This window comes from Rhinatrema bivittatum, chromosome 3, assembly GCF_901001135.1.
Source record: "Rhinatrema bivittatum chromosome 3, aRhiBiv1.1, whole genome shotgun sequence".
Classification (NCBI taxonomy): domain Eukaryota; kingdom Metazoa; phylum Chordata; class Amphibia; order Gymnophiona; family Rhinatrematidae; genus Rhinatrema; species Rhinatrema bivittatum.
This window is the reverse complement of record NC_042617.1, coordinates 499,263,223-499,289,852: the sequence shown is the minus strand read 5'-3', so window position 1 is coordinate 499,289,852 and position 26,630 is coordinate 499,263,223. Positions and strand designations below refer to the sequence as shown.

Sequence of the window (26,630 nt, the reverse complement as noted above, 5' to 3'; positions counted from 1 at the left end):
ATGGTGTATCCAAATATCTGAAACAGAAGTTTGTTAAAAAGAGGAATTATTGGTCTCTACTTATTTCATTGTTCTCTACCTATACTTTAGGTTGGTTGCCACAAGTAAGTTTCACATACCTGGAATCAGAGGCTTGTTTTAATGACACCCGGTTAGTCCTTAATAAAGCTGTCGACTGGCGACCTGGTGATGAAGTCATCATTAGTGGAGTAGACTCTGAAGGAATTGTGAGGCAAGAAGACCTTCTTACCATAGAATCTGTGAACAACACAGTAATCTTTATTAAAACACCACTCAAGTAAGTAAAACAATGTTGTCTTTTGTTATACTTTGTGAAGCATTCCTATATGTTCAATAAAAAAGTGGAAAAAAAAATCAGTCCACACAATGAACATGACCGAACTTAAAATATGTGTATAATTTCCTAGTTTTATATATTGGTCAGTTTATCAGTTGCACTTACAAAAGCATATTTGCAATTTAATAACTGGTTTTGTTTTGTTTGGGGTGCTTATATTATCCCTCTCAAAATTGTCCCTAAGGAATTGTAATTAAATAAGAAATACAATTAAAATGCTTTACATCTTCTATGTGTTTCCTACAGGTGTGCATATATATACACACATAAACCATGTTTCTGAACCTTTATTTATTTATATGGTTTTATAGCCCAACTTTCCAAACATAAGATCAAGGTGGGATACAATAAGACAGAATACAATAAAAATAGCAAGCAAATAATAAAAACCAGATGGGCCCTTTTGCTGAAGGGGGAAAAGCCTGAGCAGATTTGCTCTGTAGCATGCCCTTTGCATGGTCTTTGAATTAAAAGGAAGGATGGTGTTTACGAGTGAATTAATGGTGAGGTGGAATGTGTTTATCTAAGGGAGTTCTTAGAATTGGGGCAGTATAGAGGCTATGCTGCTCTAAGTGGGTTAGGCGAAAGAAGACAAGTGTGGTAACATTGGTTCATGTAAACGCTTATGTGGTTATTTAGAAGAAAAATGGGGAATGTTTGGGTGGAATTGTTAAATGTAAGTTCAGCTGTGAATAAAACCATTCTTTGTCTTGTCTTACTGAGGCATGGGTTGGCGAGGGATATTTGGTGACACTTTCTCAGACTTTCCAGGATGAGTAGAGATATTTTAGTTTTTCAAGGGTTTTTAAAGGCATAGAGGGAGGGGAGATGCTGTTTTATTTCATTCCTAACTGGTACCCAGGGCTGGTGCAAGGGGATTAGGTGCCCTCTCCCTTGCGCCCCCAGGTTGCGCCGCCAACCCGGTCTCAGTCTCGACTCCTACTTCATTCTCGATCACGTCTGCTGACTGTGTGGTTTTCTGGGTCGCGAGCAGGTTGGGCATTGCTTGTGGCCCGCCAAATCTCCACTCCTCTTTGCCACCGCTTGCGGCCCCATATGGCTTGCACCCAGTGGCACACCAAGAGTCTCCGGTGCCCAGGGGTCAATGCATTTGTGTGCCTCTCCAGCATCCCCCCATAATCCTTCTTGTACTAATGCTTAAGATCACAGAAAATCAGTGGCATCTCTAGACAGAAGAATTTTTTTTGGGGGGGGAGCCAAGGCAGGCGTAACTTGTGCGCTCTGGGCCAGCTGCTGGCGCACCATGTTCTGGTCTGAGGGCTGGAACCACGCCCATGGCCCCACCCCCGGAATGCCCCCGATGATGCGCCGGCCGTGACACACCCCTGACATGCCCCCCCAGGAAAGCCCCAGGACTTACACGCATCCCGGGGCTTTGCGTGTGCCTGCAGCCTATGCATCATAGGCTCAGCGTGTGCAGGGGGAGCTTGAGGCAGGTTTTCGGGGGGTACGCACATATCTTACGCGTGTACCCCTTTGAAAATCTGCCCCATTGTGAACTAACACAAAACCCTGCAAAAAAGGCACTCAAAATCTATACTGCAATCCCATCATACATATCAGTAATAACACCAAGGACTCAAACAACAATAACCCTACCTGTGAATAAGCAAGGATAAATATTACACTGGGTCCTAGAATAGCAATACACTACGTTACTGAGGAAACAAAACAAACCCGATTGCTTTAGATCCCTATACGGACAGTACATGCTAGCAGAATCTCTCATCATGATCACACACACAGAGTAGAGACAGACCCTTACCAAATACAGAATACAAAATAAAGGAGCACAAATTAGAAAAAACTGAAATGGAAACCCCAAGAAGCCAGACTCTGCGTTTTAACAATGGAAAAACAGAACCACCATTCTTCATAAAACAATAAAATCAAGAAACATAAAGCATCAATTATAATAGTAAAACCATACTAATAAAAGAATATTTTAAAACTACTGATAAATAGAATTTCGAAGAAAGTCTCACCCACTTTACATTATTCAGGAATTAATTCCCCATTACCACAGAAAAACCAAAAGTCAAGGAAAAAGAGATTTAAAGTGGGCTGAGGTAGGATAAGACCTGTGACCCACAAACACCCATTCTTGACAGCTGTGTAGCACACAAGTCTAACTCCCCCCCCCCCCACACTCACACAGGGCATTAAGGAACTAAAAAAACAACAGGATTACAGTGGGCTTTGGTAGAATTAGACCTGTGATGCAGAGACACACAGGGGCAGATTTTCAAAGGGGCACGCGCGTAAGATATGCGCATACCCCCGAAAACCTGCCCCAAGCTCCCCCTGCGAGTGCCGAGCCCATGTTGAATAGGCTTGGTGGCACACGCAAGCCCCAGCACACGCGTAAGTCCTGGGGCTTTCCTGGGGGGAGGCGTGTTGGGGGCATGTCGGGGATGTGTCGCGGCAGCATGTCATCTGGGTCACGGGCGTGGGTGTGGTTCATGCCCGGGGGCATGGCCGAGTCCTCCGAAACCGCTCCTGGGCCAGCGAATCGCGCGCAAGTTATGCCTGCCTTAGGCAGGCGTAACTATCTAAACCCCCCTACCTTTATAACAAAGGTAGGGGGGTTTAGATAGGGCTGGGGGGATGGGTTAGGTAGGGGAAGGGAGGGGAAGGTGTGGGGGGGTGGAAGGAAAGTTCCCTCCAAGGCCGCTCCAATTTCGGAGCGGCCTCGGAGGGAACTGAGGCAGGCTGCGCGGCTCAGCACTTGCAGGCTGCCAATTTTGCACAGCCTTGCGTGTGCCGACCCCTGGATTTTAAAGGATAATCGCGGCTACATGTGTATCTATTAAAATCCGGAGTACTCTTGTTCACGCCTGGTACACAAACAAAAGTACGTGCGGGCGTACTTTATTAAAATCTACCCCACACTGTATCAAGTACAACAAGTACAAAACACCTTCTTTGTATTAAATACTGAAGAAGTTCTTGAGAAAAAGATTGAAGTGTTGTCTGAAAAGAGAGAAGAAATCCAATGCATACAGAAATTCCAGATCAGTAACCAAAGAAAATAGCTCATTGTGCTGGATGAATCTGACATCAGAGGCACTAATCTTGCAAAGGGAAAGGGTGAAGTGGATAACAAAATTCAACTAAATAAGTCACAAAAGGAGTCCAGGAACAACAGTAACCTGAATGATGAAAGCTGGAAAGCTATGTGCACAAATGCTCATAGTTTGGGCAATAAAATCGCAGATCTGCAAGCCCTAATGGAGGAGAAAGACTTGGATGTTGTTGCTGTCATAGAATGGTTCACGGAATTGCATGATTGGGATACAGCAATACCGGGCTATAACTTGTTAAGGAAGGTCAGAGAGGATAGGAAAGGGGGAGGAGTGGCTCTTTATGTCAGAAACAATATCCAAGCATCTGAGCTGCAAGGAAGATGGGGCAATAAAGAAGCTTTATGGGCCAACCTAAAAAAAAAGATGTATTTATTTATTTATTTGTTTATTTATTTACTTATTTGGTGTTTTTTTATACCGGCATTCATGATAAGAATCACATCATGCCAGTTTACAATAAACAGGGAGTAAGCTATACAGTGAACAATGAATTATAACAAGTGCATGGTTAAAAAAAGTGCATGGTTAGAAAAAAGATGGGGCATCCATTTTTATTGCAGTGGTTTACAGGCCTCCAAACCAAAAGGAAGAGCTGGACAGAGATCTGGTTGAAGACATCGAAAAGATGGTAAAGAACGGAGAAGTGGTGATTGTTGGAGACTTTAATTTGCCCGATGTAGACTGGAGAATCCCATCTGCAGAATCTAACAATAGTAAAGAAATAGTGGATGCCCTGCAAGGAGCTTTGTTCAAACAAATGGTAATGGAAACCACAAGAGAGGGGGCTATACTTGATTTAGTGCTCACTAATGGAGATAATGTCTCTGATGTCCAGGTGGGCGCCCACCTAAGCACCAGTGATCATCATACGGTATGGTTTAATATCACAAAAAGGATATGGAAAAGAAGCACAAAGACCCAAGTTTTGCAGTTCAAAAACACAGACTTTGATGAAATGGGGTAGTACCCTGGAGGAAGAACTAGTAGACTGGGAGAACAAGAGAAATGTGGAACAAATATGGACCAAACTAAAAGGAGCAATTACCACGGCAACTAATCTATATGTTAGAAAAGTAAAGAAAAGCAAAAGAAAAATGAAACCTATCTGGTTCTCAAAGGAGGTGGCTGGCAAAATAAAGGCTAAAAGAATAGCGGTCAAGAAATATAAAAGATCCCAAAGGGAGGAGCACAAGGAAGAATATCTGGTATAACTGAGGGAGACAAAGAAAGTAATCAAGACAGCAAAAAGTCAGGCGGAAGAAAGGATTGCCAAAGAGGTAAAGAGAGGTGACAAAACATTTTTCAGATACATCAGTGAAAGGAGAAAAGTCCAAAGTGGTATAGTGAAATTGAAAGATGAAAAGGATCAATGTGTGGAGAGAGATGAAGAAATGGCAGAATACTTCAGTTCGGTGTTCACTAAAGAGGACCCTGGAGAAGGACCATCGCTAGTTAACAAGAAACTGGAGGGGAATGGAGTAGATGTAACTCCATTTACAGTAGAGAATGTATGGGAAGAGCTGGGGAAACTGAAAGTGGACAAAGCCATGGGGCCTGATGAGGTTCATCCCAGGATACTGAGGAGGCTCAGAGATGTGCTGGTGGGTCCGCTGTGTGACCTGTTCAATAGATCCTTAGAAACGGGTGTGGTGCCGAGTGATTGGAGAAGAGCGGTGGTGGTCCCGCTTCATAAGAGTGGGAACAGAGAAGAGGCTGGTAACTACAGACCGACCGGTCAGCCTCACCTCGGTGGTGGGAAAAGTAATGGAGTCACTGTTCAAATAAAGAATAGTGAACTATCTACAATCGGGAGAATTACTGGACCAGAGGCAGCATGGATTCACCAGGGGAAGATCCTGTCAGACAAATCTGATTGACTTTTTTGACTGGGTAACCATGGAATTGGATCAAGGAAGAGCGCTCAATGTCATCTACTTGGATTTTAGCAAGGCTTTGGATACGGTCCCGCACAGGAGATGGTGAATAAAATGAGAAGCTTAGGTGTGAGTGCTGAGGTGGATTGCTGGTGCTGGATTACAAACTGGTTGATGAACAGAAAACAATGTGTGATGGTAAATGGAACTTACTCTAAAGAGAGAGCGGTGTTAAGCAGAGTGCCGCAGGGATCAGTGTTAGGACTGGACTGTTCAATATCTTTGTGAACGACATTGCGGACGGGATAGAAGGTAAGGTTTGTCTTTTTGCGGATGACACTAAGATCTGCAACAGAGTGGACATGCCGGAAGGAGTGGAGAGAATGAGACTGGATTTAAGGAAGCTGGAATAGTGGTCGAAGATATGGCAGCTAAGATTCAATGTCAAGAAGTGTAGAGTCATGCATCTGGGGTGTGGAAATCTGAAAGAACTTTATTCGATAGGGGGAGAAGGGCTGATATGTACGGAGCAAGAGAGAGACCTTGGGGTGATAGTCTCTAATGATCTGAAGTCGGCAAAACAATGTGACAAGGCAATAGCTAAAGCCAGAAGAATGCTGGGCTGCATAGAGAGAGGAATATCGAGTAAGAAAAGGGAAGTGATAATCCCTTTATACAGGTCCTTGGTGAGGCCTCACCTGGAGTACTGTGTTCAGTTCTGAAGACCGTATCTCTGAAAGGACAGAGATGGGATGGAGGTGGTCCAGAGAAGGGTGACCAAAAAGGTGGAGGGTCTTCATCGAATGACTTATGAGGAGAGATTGAAGAATCTAAATATGTACACCCTGGCGGAAAAGAGGAACAGGGGTGATATGATTCAAACTTTCAGATACTTGAAAGGTTTTAATGATCCAAAGACAATGACAAACCTTTTCTGTTGCAAAAATATCAGCAGAACCAGGGGTCACGATTTAAAACTGTCATGATCTCCGTGAGGAGTTAGCAGTCTGATGTGTTATCCGTGAGGAGTTAGCAATCTGTTATCAATCTGTTAACAAAGTTCTGTAGAGAAAGCTGGGAGTTAGCAATCTGCCAGAAAGCTCTGTTGATAAAGCTGGTATTTAGCAAACTGTAGTTATTTAGAATAGTTGTAGGTGGATCCTTGGACCAGTGGCAGATGACCACACCCTCGGGGGAAATCCCGAGAGGGACTACTGGTCAGGCTTAGTGTAGGAGATAGACACACAGTAGTTCTTTTATTAGACAATATAGTAAACCACCAGAGGTGGCAGTAGTGAGTTGGAAGCGCCCGGCTGGGCTGTAGTCCCTCAGGTATTGGAACAGCGATACCAGGGTGGCTGAGATGTAGAGAAACTAAGAAAGTGAGTAGGCAGTATATGCAGAGTTCTGGAGCAAGTCCTTGATGGTAACACTCACACAATATTCTCTTAAGGCAGCCCAGGAGATGGTATACATTAGGCCCTCGAGGAGTGAGTACCTGGACTCAGGGAAGGCTCTGAGAGATAGATGGAAACTCACAATGTTGTAAGCAGCGCTGACTTCTTAGCAGAAGTGGTATTCAGGAGCAAGTCCGGGACGTGGGCCCTTGAGAAGCGAGTACCGATTCCGGACTGCGAACTGCAAAGAAAAAGAGAAAGCGAGGCCCCCAAGGAGTGGGTACCTCTAGTGAAGTCCGAGGAGGCAGAGTAGTTAGGGTTGGGAGAGTGAATCCCATCCGCAGCGACCAGGAAGAAGCTAGGTAACCAATCCCTTGCTAACTCGTCTTGTTAGCGAAAACTGAGACCTTAAATATCTGGAGCTGGTGATGTCATCTCAGGGGGACGCCCCTGAGGTTCGTGCCAAGGCTGGTACATCAGTCGGACCACACGCGCGCCCTTAGGCATCTGGTCAACATGGTGGCTTGCAGCGTCGAACCGGTCCAGGAACGCCAGAGGAGGACGGCCTGGAGACGCCGCAGCAGCCAGCCTTTCCATCAACCCAGAAGGGAGTCGCCAACGAGGTAAGGTGGGCAGAGCGGAAATGTCGAGCAGCGACGGACACAACAGTACCCTCCTTCAAAGGGTGATCTCCTCTTTGGGTACCAGGTTTGGGTTTTGAAGGATGTGCGAGATGGAATCTACGAAGCATCAAAAATCAACCAAGATATTGGTCTGAGGCTCCCACGAGTTTTCTTTGGGGCCAAAACCTTCCCATTTTAGAAGGTATTCTAAAGTCTTGCCTCTTTTACGAACATCCAGTATCTCTTTGATTTTAATCTCTAAATCGTCTTCCACATTGATAAATGAGTCTTGCGATATAGAGGATAGTTCACTAGAAGTAGTATCATCTTCGTCTGGAGATACTGAAGAACATTCACTGGTTAGTGTATTGTCTTCATTTTGAGATTTTGAAGAACATGCACTGGTTAGTGTATTGTCTTCCTTTCCCCCAAAACAAGTGTCCGCACCAGCTGGCGACTCAGATGGTCGAATAAGGTCCTTCTGAAGATTTTCTTCAATGTCTTCCAATGTTGCCTTATTCTCAAATGCTGAGAGAGTGTACACCTGTCCTTTCGGAAACTCAGTTTTAGACTTCTGTCGTATGGCACAGTCATAGGGCTCCTGTGAAGGAAGAATATCAACTACTTCTTTGGAGAAGATATCCCCGAAGGGTTGTAGTGGAGTGGCAGTCCCAGTACTGCTGGAGTCGCAGGCATGCCAATAATAGGTGATATCTCTTTAAGGCATCTCCCATGACATTCTAGGCCCCACTGGGAGAGATCCAGAGATGCCCAGTCAAATTGGGGTTGGTGTACTTGCAACCAGGGTAACCCCAGGACGATAGGGTGCACAGCCTTTTCCAGTACAAAAATAGGCCTGGTGCGCGTAAGCCCTCCGGATTTGTGTGTGTAATCTTTTTAAAATACGGCCGATTTTGCACCCTTACGGAGATAACTCATGGGTAATGGAGACAGTATGCTGGAGGGGGGATGGACGAGGCAGAGCTGGGGTGTACCCCTGGCATGACTGGACGCTCATCCTAACAAGACCGAGCTGAGGAGGAGGCTATGTGACGGAATGTACTCCCTCACGCTACTTTAAGGAGCCTTGTTCAGGCTTTTAACCCATTCCTTCTTAAGGCAGAACACAGCAGAGAATACTGGGTGAAGGGAGGTACCCCTTATCCTGCTATAAGAACCTAGGCCCAGAGAGCTTGAGGGCCTCTGGGGAGCTGAGAGAATCTCACCATGTGCAAGGAGCAGTTACATCTAAGGTTTGTAATTGACATGAAGAGCTACGAACCAGCGGACTAGGGTTCGAGTCCCGCTGTCGCTCCTTATGACCTTGGGCAAGTCACTTTACCCTCCATTGCCTCAGGTACAAACTTAGATTGTAAGCCCTCTCGGGACAGGGAAATACCTAGAGTACCTGAATGTAATCCACTTTGAAGCACTGAAAAAAAAAGTGTGAAAAGCAGAATATAAATCTAAATAAATAAATAAAGAGAAAAATCTCTTCTTTGTTAAGACTGTGAATTACCTGGAGTTAAGGAAAGTTGTACTGCTTCTTTTGAACTGATTTATGTACTAACTGAAGCTAAGGTGTGCTGCACTGCTTGTTTTGCATTTGGAACTTTTATTCACTTTAAATAAAGTGCACAAAAGGGTAACAGCCAGTGTCTGCAGCCTGATTCTTTCTGTCTGTTACCAAGCTACTCTCGCTAAGATACCACACAAAGGTTTTGTTATTTTTCTTTATCAGGGTTGCATCGAGAACTGTCTTCAATAGAACTGCACAGCACAAAACCAGTGACTTAGACTTCTTTTCTTTGCCCTCACCGTGTGGTTCCTGTAGATGTATGACAAATCTTCCCTCTGGCACATAACCTGCTTGCTTCCTGCTTTTCAGAGTCACAAATACCTGGAGAGCTAAGGCCAGGAGCAAGAGGAGGATCAGGTCCAGAGAAGCCTCTAGCCATTGAAGAGTGTATTGAACTGCCAACACTGTACAAGCATTTTTAAAAATCACAGGCTGGATGTGCTATTCTGATGTGCAAGGTAAATATAACTGGCCTGTGAGTTTTAAAAATATTTGTGCAGTGCAGGCAAGCATAGACAACTGTAGTGCCTAGTGGGAAGGGTTCTGCTAGTCACTTGCTTCTCCCCCATGACCCTGTCTTCATCTAACTTATTGTGATGAGTCAACTAGAGTTTCATGCAGATTTATTTTGGGGAGGTTTAGCCTTCCTAAGCCTCTTAAACATGTTGTCTATGATGAGCACAGCATCTTTGGCTAATCTGTGACGTTATTATAGGTGTCAGTGTAATGACTCTTCAGCTTTCTGATGTCCTTGGTGTTTGTTCTAGGTTCTCCTATGGCTTTATAGAACAATGGGTGGAGGACCAGCACCATGTTTTGAGACCCGTTGTAGCACTGTTGAGCAGAGATATTGTTGTGCAAGGGAACCACACAACAGAAAGGATGTTCCATGTTCAACAGTGTGCAGAAGCAGGCATCTCAGGTAAGAAAGTCAATGTCAGATATAGGCACTGAAAAAAAAAATCATCTGAATGATAACATCACATTATAGGCTAGGCTTTATTCCAAAAGGACTCATCCCTATTCTGTACCTCTGAAGAAAATCTTTATTTGAGTGTCTGATAATTTGTATTCCAAATTTTATTAAAGAAGTTTAGATTTGAAACATTGTTCCAGGAAACTAAGTTTATCATTACTGATAGTTGGGATGTGCAGAGGGACGCCATACGTTGCATTCGTGATTTGGATTCGTCGGGGAGCAGATACGTTGTATTCGACCGTATGGTGCCCCGATGCATTAATACGACAATTTCTATTCGTGTCCCAGCTAAAATTAAAATTAACTACAACCCCTCACCCTCCTGACCCCCCCAAGACTTACCAAAACTCCCTGGTGGTCCAGCGGGGAGTCCGGGAGCCATTCCTTGCACTCTCACACCCTCGGTGCTGGTTTCATCATGGCGCCGATAGCCTTTGTCACAGGGGCAAAGGCAATCGGCGCCATTTTGAATACTGGCAGCAGATCGCCTTTGCCCTCACTATGTCACAGGGGCCGACCGTCGGTAACTGTGACATAGTGAGGGCAAAGGTGATCGGCGCCATTTTGAGTACTGGCATCGGACGGCCGGTGTGCAGGAGGTTGCTCCCGGACCCCCGCTGGACTTTTGGCAAGTCTTGTGGGGGTCAGGAGGCCCCCCAAGCTGGCCAAAAGTCCTTGGGGGTCCAACGGGGGTCCCAGAGTGACCTCCTGCACTCCGGCCGTCCGATGCCAGTACTCAAAATGGTGCCGATAGACTTTGCCCATATTATGTCACAGGGGCTACCGGTGCCATTGGTCAGCCCCTGTCACATGGTAGGAGCACAAGATGGCGCCGATGGCCATGTGACAGGGGCTGACCAATGGCACCGGTAGCCCCTGTGACAAAGGCTATCGGCGCCATGATGAAACCGGCACCGAGGGTGTGAGTGCAGGGGATGGCTCCCAGACCCCTCGCTGGATCACCAGGGAGTTTTGGTAAGTCTTGGGGGGATTCAGGAGGGTGGGGGGTTTGTTTAAATTTTTATTTAGGTGGCCGTATAATTCGGTGTATTCGTGGGGAATCGCGATACGTTTCGCTTCCCCACGAATACTACGAATAGTGCATTATATGTTGCGGATCGCCAATACGGCAAAAACGAATGCACACCCCTACTGACAGTGTTCTGACCTTGAACTGCAAGTGCAAGACATGTCACTGAATAACCAAAATTCTCTGTGTCTGCTGGATGTTTTAATTTACACTATTAATTTATATTTTACCAGTAAAAGCTCTGATTCTTGATTTCCTAACCTAGCTCAGAGACCTCAGACTTTATAGTACTTGTTTGTTTCTGTTTGGCAAGGTATACAATATGTATGTCCATCTGTGCAAATGCATAGCAAAAGATACATACATGCAGTGCATACAGATGGACTGACAAACAGAAGTACTGGAGTCTACTGTGTGCATGTGGGGGAGGCTGTCCATATGGATGCCACAGGGCACCTGCCATGCTCTTAGCTTTTGATGGAACTGAGACATGAGGGGAGGGAAGGGAAGGGGAGAGAAAAGAAGGAGGAAGGGAGAAATGGCCTAATTTGTATTGTATCCAGAGCATGCACTTTTCCCAGCTTGTTCTGCTACATAGTGAATGCTCTTCTATTTTCCACAAACATTTCTAGCACTGCGTGGAAACCAGTCTGAAGTAAATACCATGATAGTTACCAACAGTTCATTTTACAGTGCTATAACAGTTTGACATTTTCCAAACTTTTCATATAAGGTAGTCAGATGAGGACTGTACAGTTTATCACACAGAAACTGCTGAAAAATGTTGCAGTAGCATGGGATTATCTAACTAGTAAGGTTTCATTGAAATTGTAATTGATGAGTTGATATTATTGGAAGAATGAACACAAATTTCAAGTGTATATAATTATTAATGAATTGGATTTCTCTGTAGTAATCTTTTTTCTTTTTTTTTTTTTTGCTGCGTCTACTATAGATGTTTCAAAGTGCCATTATGGCAAGAGTGAAAGGAAGCTCGGATCCCGAGATATGGGAGCAGTAGTTATCATACAGAGCTTCCAGAGCGAGCCAAGCTTGATTCAGCTGGAAGGGGTGCAGTTCCAGCATGTGGGACAGAGCTTCCGGGAGAGCTTGAGTGCACTGAATATTGTAGGAAACGCTCACATGAATGGTAAAGGTGACGGGATAATTCTTCTTTAACTTTTTTTCAGGAGCCGCCATCTTTCATGATTTGCAATTCTTGCCGTTATGTGCTAACACCCACTCTACTTTACACCGAGCCGTTTTCTTCAGTTCCAAAAAGTGTAGGACTGTAACACATCAGTCTCTAGAGAGTTCCACTAGTTCGCTGTGTTTCAAAGTCAAGTTCACTGCTGCATTTCTTGTATGCAAAATCCTTCCTGGGTTTCTTCCTTCTACTCTGTTTTTCTGTATCTTCCTGTCATGGGCACTGGTTGTTCATTGACAGAAGAGGCTGAAGGCAGTTCAGTAAAATAAAAATTTTTACTGTTAAAGTACACACAGCAATGACCTGGCACTGCCAGCATTTAACACATTAAGCTTTGACTTCTTTCTTCCATAACACCACATAGTGATGACCTTCTGTCTAGCACAGGGGTAGCGAACTCCAGTCCTCGAAGGCCACAAACAGGCCAGGTTTTCAGGATAACCACAATGAATATGCATGAGATAGTTTTGTATGCATTGGAGGCAGAGCATGCAGATCTCTCTCATGTATATTCATTGTGAATATCCTGAAAACCTGGCCTGTTTGCTGCCCTCGAGGACCGGAGTTTGCCACCTGTGGTATAGCACATCACTTGTTAATTCTGTCATGACACCTTCTCGCTGTACACTAGGGATGTGAATCGTTTTTCAACGATTAAAATTATCGTCCGATAATGTTAATATCGTCTTAAATCGTTATAGAACACGATACAATAGAAATTCTAACGATTTATCGTTAAAAATCGTTAAATCGTGTTAGTGCGCACTAAATCGAGTTAGTGCGCACTAACTCCCCGTTAGTGCGCACTAACTCGATTTAGTGCGCACTAACTGAAAATGATACAAATAAACACTTTCCAGGTCACTGAAGGTCAGTTAGGAATGAATATGTGTTCCTATTGGCTGGCTGCCCTCTTATCTATTGATGTTACCAAGGTTACCACTGAGGTGATGGTTGGGGGGATGGGAAATGGAACTGGAAACTAACGAACACCAACAGAAAATGAAACAAAGTGTTCACACTTCCCAGGTCAGTAAAGGTCACTTAGGAATGAATATGTATGTATGTATTCCTATTGGCTGGCTGTGCTCTTATCTATTGATGTTACCAAGGCTAACACTGAGGTAATGGTTGGGGGGATGTGAAATGGAAACAGTTGGAAGCTTGACAAAAAAAGTAATGTAATGATCAGCACTCACGTGACTAGAACTTGTTTGTTTATTATTTTAGTTAGCAGGCACCTGAAATGCTAGTGCATGTTGAATTTGCCAATCACTGTGCATTTTAGAAAGGTGGTCCTGGCTGGAACTGTACACAGTTCAAATATATGTAATTGATTGTTGGTAAGTGTATTTTTTAAGTAGCCACACTGGCACAAGTATGTTTACTTTTCCTCCTACTTAACTCACTAGCTCAGCTTTGTAAGAAGGGCTTCTCTGCTTGTGTGTTGTTTTTGTTTGGTGTGAGGAGAGCAGAAACATCAGATCTTTATTCAATCTACTACAGTCATCTCTTACAGTGCCCTATCCCTATTAATACCAGGAGTGTTGTGATCTTCCTGCACACAGTGCCCTAACCCTGATACCAGTCTGAGACAGCTCCCTCCCTGCATTACTAGTGAGAGGCTGGCTTCACAGACAGGGGGGAGCTGCCTGACCCTCACTCCTGACTTCCCCCATGTCCCAGCTAGTGAGTGGTGTGTGGGTGAGGGGGGGGGGGGGAGGAGGATGGTGAAGTCTGAGACAGCTCCCTCCCTGCATTACTAGTGATAGGCTGGCTTCACAGACAGGGGGGAGCTGCCTGACCCTCACTCCTGACTTCCCCCATGTCCCAGCTAGTGAATGGTGTGTGGGTGAGGGGGGGGGGGAGGAGGATGGTGAAGTCTGAGACAGCTCCCTCCCTGCATTACTAGTGAGAGGCTGGCTTCACAGACAGGGGGAAGCTGCCTGACCCTCACTCCTGACTTCCCCCATGTCCCAGCTAGTGAATGGTGTGTGGGTGAGGGGGGGGGGGAGGATGGTGAAGTCTGAGACAGCTCCCTCCCTGCATTACTAGTGAGAGGCTGGCTTCACAGACAGGGGGGAGCTGCCTGACCCTCACTCCTGACTTCCCCCATGTCCCAGCTAGTGAATGGTGTGTGGGTGGGGGGGGGGGGGAGGATGGTGAAGTCTGAGACAGCTCCCTCCCTGCATTACTAGTGAGAGGCTGGCTTCACAGACAGGGGGGAGCTGCCTGACCCTCACTCCTGACTTCCCCCATGTCCCAGCTAGTGAATGGTGTGTGGGTGAGGGGGGGGGAGGAGGATGGTGAAGTCTGAGACAGCTCCCTCCCTGCATTACTAGTGAGAGGCTGGCTTCACAGACAGGGGGGAGCTGCCTGACCCTCACTCCTGACTTCCCCCATGTCCCAGCTAGTGAATGGTGTGTGGGTGAGGGGGGGGGGGAGGATGGTGAAGTCTGAGACAGCTCCCTCCCTGCATTACTAGTGAGAGGCTGGGTTCACAGACAGGGGGGAGCTGCCTGACCCTCACTCCTGACTTCCCCCATGTCCCAGCTAGTGAATGGTGTGTGGGTGAGGGGGGGGGGGGAGGATGGTGAAGTCTGAGACAGCTCCCTCCCTGCATTACTAGTGAGAGGCTGGCTTCACAGACAGGGGGGAGCTGCCTGACCCTCACTCCGGACTTCCCCCATGTCCCAGCTAGTGAATGGTGTGTGGGTGAGGGGGGGGGGGGAGGATGGTGAAGTCTGAGACAGCTCCCTCCCTGCATTACTAGTGAGAGGCTGGCTTCACAGACAGGGGGGAGCTGCCTGACCCTCACTCCTGACTTCCCCCATGTCCCAGCTAGTGAATGGTGTGTGGGTGAGGGGGGGGGGGGAGGATGGTGAAGTCTGAGACAGCTCCCTCCCTGCATTACTAGTGAGAGGCTGGCTTCACAGACAGGGGGGAGCTGCCTGACCCTAACTCCTGACTTCCCCCTTGTCCCAGCTAGTGAATGGTGTGTGGGTGAGGGGGGGGGGGAGGATGGTGAAGTCTGAGACAGCTCCCTCCCTGCATTACTAGTGAGAGGCTGGCTTCACAGACAGGGGGGAGCTGCCTGACCCTCACTCCTGACTTCCCCCATGTCCCAGCTAGTGAATGGTGTGTGTGGGTGAGGGGGGGTGGGGGAGGATGGTGAAGTCTGAGACAGCTCCCTCCCTGCATTACTAGTGAGAGGCTGGCTTCACAGACAGGGGGGAGCTGCCTGACCCTCACTCAAGCAGAGAAGCCCTTCTTACAAAGCTGAGCTAGTGAGTTAAGTAGGAGGAAAAGTAAACATACTTGTGCCAGTGTGGCTACTTAAAAAATACACTTACCAACAATCAATTACATATATTTGAACTGTGTACAGTTCCAGCCAGGACCACCTTTCTAAAATGCACAGTGATTGGCAAATTCAACATGCACGTGTCTGCTAACAAAAATAATAAACAAAGAAGTTCTAGTCACGTGAGTGCTGATCATCACATGTCAAGCTTCCAACTGTTTCCATTTCACATCCCCCCAACCATTACCTCAGTGGTAACCTTGGTAACATCAATAGATAAGAGCACAGCCAGCCAATAGGAATACATATTCATTCCTAAGTGACCTTTACTGACCTGGGAAGTGTGAACACTTTGTTTCATTTTCTGTTGGTGTTCATGAGTTTCCAGTTCCATTTCCCATCCCCCCAACCATCACCTCAGTGGTAACCTTGGTAACATCAATAGATAAGAGGGCTGCCAGCCAATAGGAACACATATTCATTCCTAACTGACCTTCAGTGACCTGGAAAGTGTCTATTTGTATCATTTTGAGTTAGTGCGCACTAACTCGAGTTAGTGAGCACTAACAGGGAGTTAGTGCGCACTAACTCGAGTTAGTGCGCACTAATCGGAAAAAACGATTTTTAATGATTTTTCAACGAAATAATCGTGCCAAACACGATTTTCTTCTCCTGCCACACGATTTCTATCGTTAAGACGATATGGAAAACGATTCACATCTCTACTGTACACTGTACACTCATCTGACTCCTGTCTTATCTCATTATCAACATATAATTGATCCAAAATGGAAGATCTTTCTCTGCTATTGAATTCCTTGATTCTAACAATCTGCATTTATCAATCTCTCTTGAGCTTATCAGTACCTTTCCTCATCAAAACTTGTCTCAAATTTTCTTATTTGGATAGCAATGCTGCTTCTTATTTTGAATTCTTGATCTGTTACAGTATAGTGAAAAGTTATATTTTACCGTATTATGTGTGTGTTACAAGTAGTTGCTAAGAAGTCCATATTCAAAAGCATTTAGCCAAATAACTAATGTTAGCCAGCACAATGAAGATTTGGGCATTTAACCAACTAAATAAATTCTAGCCGGCTAATAAGATAGCCGGCTAGAATTTAGCCAGTTAGGGGGTTATTTTCTAAAGCTTTATCGCATGTGTTAGGTCCATATCGCATGGGAAAAGGGCCTTTTTGCATGCGATATATTGCAAATTGGGGGGAGGGGAGGAGTCAGGGAGGGGAGGTGCGGTAGCTTCCCTGACGGCGATAATGTTACTAACATTATCGTTGGCAGTAGCGTGTCGAATAGCACCAACTTTCATGGTGGCACTATTCGGTGCGAAAGCCGGCAGTAGCGCACCACCATGGTGCGAAGGCTGCAGGCTTTCGCAGGCCCCCCCCCCCTTCGCCCCCCTGCTCCCCGTTTTCGCAGGATTCATCATTTTACCCATGCAAACCAGCTGTCTGAAAATTGCCCACCCACAATCTGGTGTGTGGTTAAATAATGGTGTACTTTTGGCCACATTGTGAGGAGACATTCCCAAGGGCATGTTTAGGTTGGTGAGGGAAAAAATGCTTGATGAGATAGCATTTTTAATTCTTTAATTCTTCATGCTAATTTTTGAAATCAAAATTCTACCCACAGAGCAAGTAGATGCCAGTGATCATGCATACTTCGTAACAAAAGCAGTTCTCAAAATGAAAGTATGTATGTCCTGTAACCTCCAGCAGGGGTATATAAAATAAATACCTGTTCACTGGTGAGTAGGTTCTTAAAAATGGTCAAGCAGATGGTATAGTGGACTGGATTCAGAGGGGCTTCCTCTTTACTAGACAAGGAATCTTCTCCTTTGTGGATGACCAGACACCCTCTTCACGTCTTTTACTTCTTCAGACCCACACCAAATCGTTGGCCCTACCACCTCATACTAACCCAAACCGTGGGACACCTCATACTAACCCAAACCGTGGGACAAAGAACTCAGTCCACATCTTTGTAGTAGCTTCAATATGGCCCAAATTTATTAGACAAGAAAATACAGGATGTCTTCATAGGTATGTAACCCCTTTTTTGGAGGGCTATAGCTCCTTAGAGTTCATAACTAATGTATACTCTTCAGGGGCTACCCCAGCTAATCATTGCATCCCACACTGACTCTTAATCCATGGGGGGACTCTTTTTATGGGAGGAAGCTCTCGTTTATGGCCCAGACAATGAGAAAAAATTGCCAGCGTGTTTAGTACTGTAGGTGCTTCTCATGGGGTGAGAGGCTGAAATGATTCAGTCAACATCAGGTCTGGGTCTTAAAATAATAGTTTACTGATTGATAATAATAAAGACCATTATCCAAAAGTGTGAGTTTACATCTGATTGATGGTACATTAATGATTTTTCTTGGTAGGTAGGTGTCCTTTGACCAGACCTCTGGGTAGAGCCCATGGTGATTTTAATTGTCCAAACTCTCCCAGCGGCTGGCCAGGAATCCTATTAAAGAGGTGTCCCACTTTACTTCAGAAATCCTACTTTTACTTATCTTCTTCAGATACCCAGCCTGTCCTGGTCCCTTGGTGCTGGTGGAGATCCATTTAAGGTCCCTTGCTCTTCATCTTTAGTTGTTACTTCAGGGGATTTCTCTTGGGGAAAAATCTTTGGGATCAGGCTAGATCTCAGCTCTGCAATCCCAGTGGGGAAGGGGGATCCAAAACTTCCCCATTCTTCTTATGTCCAAATAATATTTTCAAAAGTTGAAATGGATATCTTCTTTGATCTTACTGTCTCTTGCAGCAGGATCCATCACTGGTGCTTGCCTACCTATGGTTTAGAGTGGGCTCACAGCTCTTTGGTTCCCTTAGAGAGCCCCTTCACCCCAAAGGGGTATCAGACTTAAAATATGTCTCTCTATAAAATAGGAGAAGGTCCTTCAGTGAAGCAGTGCATTAGGAAGTACTTCTAAAAGAAACTTCTTTGGGTGAGACTGTGAGGCCTTACCAGACTATGGAAAAAATGCATCTTGTTCTCGGACTTCTCTCTAACTGAATCCCATGGTGTCTTATTCTTCAGGCATTCAATCCAGACTCTGCAAGTTGGAGGGAATGAGGGATATGGATGGTTTCTCACTAGAGTGTGTTAAATTACAGGGTCAGTGACATCTGGTGGCTAGACTAGGAGCATCTGCCGCGGATAAGGTTTCCATAGGATTCCACAGTAAAGAAAGTAAAGTCATTAGCAAACACTCAAAAACTGCCTAGCACATGGAATTCATTTCTGGCAAACGTTTCTACATAGACCATCAATGCAAAATTAGTTACTCAAATTAGAATAACTGATGAGACTCTAAAATGCCATGTTGTGCTCTTTGGCAATGTCCCCATGATTCATCCCAGAGCACTCGCAAAAGAAGCTAGGCCTTAAGGATAGGAGCAGAGTGTTAGGTTTACCGCCTAAAAATTGGCAAAAAATCATGTTGTCTCCACTGGCTTCTGCACCACACAGAAATAACACACACACAAAGAACCAGCACAGATCAAATGCTGCGAACAAAAATATCACAAGACAAATTTCATCTAGGCAAGTCTCACTTTTTATACCTCTAGATGTCCTGACATCACCAATGCTTAATGAACATAAGAATATAATATATGCCATTCTGGGTCAGGCCCACTGTTTCCAGCAGTGGCCAATCCAAGTCACAAGTACCTGGCAAGTACCCAAACATTAAACAGATCCCATGCTACTAATGCTGACAACAGTCAGTGGATATTCCCTATTGATTAATAGTAGTTTATGGACTTCTCCAGGAACTTATCCAAACCTTTTTTAAACCCAGCAACACTAACTGCCTTAACCACATCCTCTGGCAATGAATTCTAGAGCTTAATTGTGCATCGAGTAAAAAAGAATGTTCTCTGATTTGTTTTAAATGTGCCACTTGCTAACTTCATGGAGTGCCCCCTAGTCCTTGTATTATCCAAAAGAGTTTAATAACCAATTCACATTTACCTGTTCAAGTCCTTGCATGATTTTGTAGAGCTGTATCATATCTCCCCTTAGCGGTCTCTTTTCCAAGCTGAACAGCCCTAGCCTCTTTAGCCTTTCCTCATAGGGGAGCCATGCCATCTCCTTTATCATTCTGGTCACCTTTCTTTGAACTTACTCCAAATCAACTATATCTTTTTTGAGATGCGTCAACCATAATTGCACACAGTATTCAAGGTGTGGTTTCATTATGGAGTGATACAGAGGATTTTTTTTTCAGACACTGGTCTATATTTTCCGGATTAAGTCTGGAGCCCTATTGAAATATCGGGGTTACATTGGTCATCTTCCAGTCTTCAGGTCCAACGGGTGATTTTAACAATACAAAGTATTTGTAATAGGTCTGAAATTTAAGTTTTGAGTTCTTTCAGAACCCTGGGGTCTATACCATCTGGTCCACATGATTTGCTACTTTTCAGTTTATCAATCTGACCTACTACTTCTTCCAGATAACCATGATTTTGTTTTATTAATCTGAATTGTCACTTTTGAAAACTGTCTCTGGAACAGGTATCTCCCTAACATTCTCATCACTAAACACTAAAGCAGAATTCATTTAGTCTTTCTGCAATGGACTTATTTTCCTTCGATCACCTAACAATCCAACCAACTTCCTTGCAGGCATCCTGTTTCGGATATATTTTTTTAAGTTTTTATTAAGAATTTTTGCCTCTCTAGCCTGTCTTATCTATGTTTAACATTTAACGTGCCAATGCTTATACTTTTAACTATTTTCTTCAGATGGATCCTTCTTCCAATTTTTGAAGGAAGATTGTTATGTTTGGCAGTCCATGGGCTGCTCCCATGGGCTGCCACACATATCCCCTCTGCCTGGCTGCTCCAGCTGGCTTCTGATGCACACCCATGCCTCTAGGCCTCCTCGTGGTGGATTGCCACGCTCTGGCACAGTGAAGAGCCACCATTGCTTCTTGCGACAGGATGCCACTGATGCCAACAATCCACGTGCCTACTTAGGCACATATGCACCTGACCTCCCTGCATTGAAAGGCCCCGCAGTGGGAAAAGCTCAAAGGTGCCTCCAGATGCAATCAGACACCCAGGCCTATAAAAGATTCTTGCTGTCATTCCCTCATTGCCTCAGCAACAGGTCCAACTACTCCTGAGTAGAGCGTGTTGCTTCCATCATTCCTTTCTTTGTTCCAGCTTTGTCTTCAGTTCTTTTTCCATCCATGTCCTCAGTTATTTGTTCCATCCTTGTCTTCACTCCTTGCCCATTTGTCTTGGTTTTTGCCCTGCTGTCTTCAGGTTGTCCTCTGTCTTTGTTTCAGTCCATCCTCGTTGCCCGCTTGTTCTCATCCTTACCTGCCAATCTCTGGCCATTGCCTGGACCTTGGCTATGACTGACCACTGCCTGCCTCTGACCATTGCCTGGAGCTTGGATATGAGTGACCACTGTCTGCCATTGTCCAGACCTTGCAGACACCTGACTGCCACCTGTCTATGACCCTAGTCAGGCATGGATGTACCATTCTGCCATCGGCAGAGACCCAACCTAAGTCCTGCCAATCCTGGCACCCAAATGCTCAACCTGAGGGGAAAGAGGTCTGGTATAGATGAAGGTCCAGATGGATCTCTGCCTTGATTGGGTCCATTTGCAAACGGTTGGAAGCTGCAGTGCTCCTCTCTGTAGGTAGTGTCAATCCTGCCTTGGCCCAAGGGTCCACAGTTACATCAGGTTGCTGAGGCCATGGAGATGGCAGACTTGACTTTGGTGCAGGCTATTCCCTGCATAGCCCTCAGGCTAAAAGGTCAACAAGGCACTCTAGAGCACTTGGCTGCTGTCATGGACCGGAGGTCCACTCGCCTGGATGCACTGATCATTCCCGTAGTTCCTCTTTCACCTGCACCAGTACCACCACCCCCCTATGGCAACAGTTGGCCTGTCCCTCAGCTGCCAGCTCCATCCCTGTATGCTGGAGACCCTAAGAGATGGTGGGAGTTCCTGAACCACTACAGGATGAACTTTCAATTACAGGTTACGCTGTACCCTGATGATCAGGTAAAACCACATACATCCTTTCTCTGCTTGATGGAACAGAACTAGTAAGGTTGTCTCCCCTCTGGGAGCAAGGGGATTCCCTCCTGCATTTCAGTGTCCATCTGTAAGGGCCTGTGTAGTACTACTAGTGGGCAATGCCGCATGCGTTATTTAGCTATGTGATGCAGCAGCCTGGCATTTTGATGAATCTAGGCATAAATTAAGTACAGTAAATTCAACTGTTGCACAAGTTCAATCTTCAGTTTCTAAACATGATCAAATGATTAAAAGTAATCTACAATGTATTTCTTCTTTAGAGAAACAGTAAGAGTCTTGGGAAATGTGTTTTGTCTTTGGTTAAAGGTCATGAAGTTCTGCAACATAGATTGGAAGCCCTTGAGAATAATGCTAGGAAATTGAATTTGTGTATACTTAACTTTCCTAAATCCTCTTATGTTTCCCCATTTGAATTGTGAAGGAAATTTTATGTTGAGGTTCTTAGTTCCTCTTGATTTGGTCCCTCTGATTACTAAAACATTTAATTTACCCTTTTGATTGGGTGGGAACGTTAGAGATCACTCTTCGTTGCATGCTGACAAATTGGAAAATGTGTCAGCTTTTTTACAAGAATCCCAGATAGTTGTTCAGGGTATTGCTACTCTGCTTGTAGTATTTGCTATGGAACATGATCATGTGTGGACAACAATTGCCCTTTTTTCCTGATGTTGCTAAGGCGACCCAACTGAGATGGAAGTTATTTATGGCTAAAAAGCAGTGAGTGCAATATTCTTTTTATAGTTTCCTTGTAAGTGTATTATTAAAATGGCTTCTAATAACTATATCTTTTAGATCTCCTGTTCTTCCTTAAAGTTGCAATACCATTATTAATGATTGTGAGTTATATTATTGATTTACTGTGCTATTTCTTTTTTTTATTATTAATTATTATTATATAGGTCCACATAAAGTGGTCTTATAGGATAATATTTCTAATGGAATTTGTTTTCCTTATTCATTGTTTAATTTCCTTCTTTATCCAAGTTCTGGATGTCTTTTGTTTGACTTGTAAAATGTGAATAATTCTGAAAATAAAGAGTTAAAAAAAAAACCTCTGGAATTCAATGTCAGAAAATGTGGTTAAGGCAGCTAGTGTACCTGAGTTTAAAAAAGATTTGGATAAGTTCCTGGAAGAGAAGTCCATAAACTGCTATTAATCATAGGGAGTAGCCATTGCCTATTTCCAGCATTAGTAGCATGGGATCTATTTAATGTTTGGGTATTTGCTAAATACTTGTGACTTGGATTGGCCACTGTTGGAGACAGGATACTGGATTTGATGGTCTCTTGGTATGATGTAGTATGGTATATCTTATGCTCTTAAGAACCAACAGGAAGACACCCTCTTTCACTCCTTCTAAACTGAGGATGTCCAAAACCTCACAGGCACATCATCAATTCCAGTAAAATAGTTCTGGCCACTACGGTACCTGTCCCTCCAGGGAAGATGGTTGTACCTTCCAGATTACATGCGAAAGTGTTGAAATGTGCCTTTGACTTCCATCTTGCAGGACACCCTGGACGGGCATGAATCCTTGAGTTCCTTCAGCAACACTAATGTTGGCCTCAGATGAAGCAGGATGTCAAAGGCTATGTTGATTTTTGTCACATTTGCGCACAGCAAAAAATGCTATATGGCTGATCCTCCTGAGGGCTGTTACACCCATTGTCAACCCCCAGGGAACCCTGGACCCATTTGTCCACTAACTTTATCATGGATCTTCCCATCTCTAATGGCGCCACCGTGATTTGGGTGGTGATTGATCGGTTCTCAAAGATGGCGCATTTCATCCCATTACCAGGCCTTCCTTCTGCACCAGAATTAGTGCATCTTCACCCGCCTCATCTTTTGCTTGCATGGCTTATCTCAGCATAAACTATCAGATAAGAGAGGTCTAATTCACTGCCAGATACTGGCACTTTCTTTGCAAAACATTTGGAAACAGACCGTAGTATAAGCAAGGATATCATCTACAAGGCAACGGACAAGCAGAGCGCACCAACCGTACTCTCAAGACTTTCCTCCACATCTAGGTTAATGAACGTCAGGGTAATTGGGCCTCTCTCTTAACTTGGGATGAATTTTCTCATAACACTCACATCAACGCAGCCACTGGCTCTTCACCTTTTCAGCTACTCTATGGGAAACAGCCTCTGTCTCCCTTAGCGTTACCCATGACAATCTCATCTCCAGCAGTTAAACTCTCTGCCCAGGAATTGCATGAAATATGGGAATGGACCAAGCACATGATTAAAAAAGCCATTGCCAGAGCCAAGAAAACAGCCAATACCCACAGATAACTGGCTCCTCAGTTTAAAATAGGAGAGAAAGTCTGGCTGAGTACCTGGCACTTATACCTACAACTCCCATCTTTTCGCATGGCACCACTTTTCATTGGGTCTTTCTCTGTGCTTCGGCAACTGGGCCCTGTCACATATCAATTAAGATTACCACCCACGTTGAAGATCCACAATGTATTTCATGTGTCACTACTCAAACCCAAAATAATCTCATGACTCTCTAGAATATGACCTAAACCATAAGATGTAGTTGCTGCTGAAAATGCTGTATTTCCTAATGGAGTAGCAGGAAAGTTGAATACCTGATTTTGTGGAAAAACTACGGAGCCAGCCTCCAACATCTTGGACCTCAGTCTCTTGAGAGACTTCCATTGACTGTACTTCAAGAAAACCACTGAACCTAAGGGGGGGTACTGTTACATTTGGTGATCCATGGGCTGCTCAAGTGGACCACCACACTCACCCCCTTGGCCTGGCCACTCCAGCTGCTTCCTGAAGCACACCAATGCCACAAGGCTTCTTCGTAGTGGGTTGCCGCTCTGCAAAGCAGTGAAGTGCCACTGCTGCTTCTCACTGAAGAACACTGCCGATGCCAATGAGCTGCATGCCCGACCTCCCTACATTTAAAAGGCCCATGGTGGGAAAAGCCCTGAGGCTCCTCCAGGTGACATCAGACACCCAGGCCCATGAAAGGCCCATGCTGTTGTTTCTTCATTGCCTCAGCAACATGTCCCACTACTCCAATGTTCCTATCTTTGTTCCAGCCTTGTGCTCAGTTCTTCATTCCAGTCTTGTCTTCACTCCTTGTCCAGTTGTCTTGGTCTTTGCCCTGCTGTCTTCAGTTGTCCTGTCTTCATTCCAGTCCATCCTCATTGCTTGCTTGTTTTCATCCTTTCCAGCCTGCCTCTGACCATTGCCTGGACCTCAGATTCAACTAACTGCTGCCTGCCTCTGACTATTGCCTGGGCCTCAGATATGATTGACCACTGCCTGTCCTTGACCATTACTTGGATCTTGGATATGATTGAATACTGCCTGCCTCTGACCATTGCCTAGACCTTGCACATACCTGACTTCTGCCTGTCTATGACCCTAGCCAGCTACAGATCTACCCTTCTGCTATCAGCAAAGACTCCACCTAAATCCTGCTGCCTCCAGCATTGAAAGGCTCAACCCGCGGGGAATGAGGGCTGGTATAGATGACGGTCCTGATGGGTCTGTGCTTTGTTTAGGTCTGCCTGCTGACTGTGGGGACCTGCAGGGTTCCTCCCTGCCAGTAATATCAATCCTGCCTTGGTCCAAAGGTCCACAGTTACAACAAAGATCTTTTGGCTGAAATACTGTCTCACCTCACCTTTTAACCTGGAAAGAAGGCAATTCATTGGCCTTCTTTCCATCTTTCTTATGTGTGGAATATATCTGGATAGCACTTCTAAGATGGTATTTTTTTTAACAATGTTCATATCTGAACATACACTCTTAACCTTTGTAGCTGCACCTTTCAGTTTTTTCTAACAATTTTTCTCATTTTATCAAAGTTTCTCTTTTGAAAGTTTAGGGTTAGAGCATTGGATTTACTTATTGTCCCCCCTCCAGTCATTAATTCAACGTTGATCATGTTATGATCACTACTGCCAAGTGACTCCACCACCATTACCTCTCTCACCAAATCTTGTGCTCCACTTAACATTAGTTCTAAAATAGCTCCCTCACTCATCAGTTCCTGATCCTATTGCTCCATAAAGCTGTCATTTATTCCATCTAGGAACTTTATCTCTCTAGCATGTCCTGATGTTATATTTACCCAGTCAATATTGGGATAATTGACATTTAGTGTGGAAGAACGTGGTACTTGATAATTTTAAACAATCTCAACGCTATATAGATCTTTGTAAATGTTTAAACTGTATATTTAAGGACCATCATACCACCCCCAGTGCTTACAAGTTGTACTTGCACTTTCTGCACTTTCACAGGGTCATGTTTAATCAATTGGTCCAACTAACGTCAAATTTCAATTTTTTTCTTTTTTCTGTAATATTGTAAAAAAGGCAACTTTCCTTATTTCCTGGGTCTCGGGGTTATTAGTCCCGGGGCTGTCGGAGGCTCTTGTCCGACGCGCGCGTTTCGCCAAAGCTGCTTCAGAGACATCTGATTCAGGCTCTCCAGGTCCAGCACTTCCCCTCACTTAGCGGGGTATCTAAACAGCATATGTTTCATCTCAAATGCTGCAGAAGTCCATAAATTTTTCGGACTCCGACGCCTTCTCCCTGCTCAGAAATTTCAGCAGCTTTGGCGAAACGCGCGCGTCGGACAAGAGCCTCCGACAGCCCCGGGACTAATAACCCCGAGACCCAGGAAATAAGGAAAGTTGCCTTTTTTACAATATTACAGAAAAAAGAAAAAAATTGAAATTTGACGTTAGTTGGACCAATTGATTAAACATGACCCTGTGAAAGTGCAGAAAGTGCAAGTACAACTTGTAAGCACTGGGGGTGGTATGATGGTCCTTAAATATACAGTTTAAACATTTACAAAGATCTATATAGCGTTGAGATTGTTTAAAATTATCAAGTACCACGTTCTTCCACACTAAGTTATTCTAATCGTGGGATTGTTTATTAAGAGAGTTTTTGTGTTTGATAATTGACATTTCCCATTATTACTGCACTACCAATTTGGTTAGCTTCCCTAATTTCTCTTAGCATTTCAAGGTACAAACCTATTGCCAACCTGCAACCAATGAACACTTTACTACTCATTGCTGTACATTG

General features: G+C 44.7%; 1 protein-coding gene across 3 annotated transcripts in view; it reads left to right on the top strand.

Annotated features, from left to right (window-relative positions):
- The window catches only part of PKHD1 (PKHD1 ciliary IPT domain containing fibrocystin/polyductin), a 1,284,809-nt gene that overhangs the window by 571,444 nt on the left and 686,735 nt on the right, over positions 1-26,630 (top strand). For all 3 annotated transcript variants that reach the window (XM_029596114.1, XM_029596113.1, XM_029596115.1), the window contains 3 exons: positions 91-298; positions 9,706-9,860; positions 11,903-12,097. In XM_029596114.1, the coding sequence (XP_029451974.1) occupies positions 91-298; positions 9,706-9,860; positions 11,903-12,097 (558 nt within the window). The remainder of the gene's footprint in view (positions 1-90; positions 299-9,705; positions 9,861-11,902; positions 12,098-26,630) is intronic.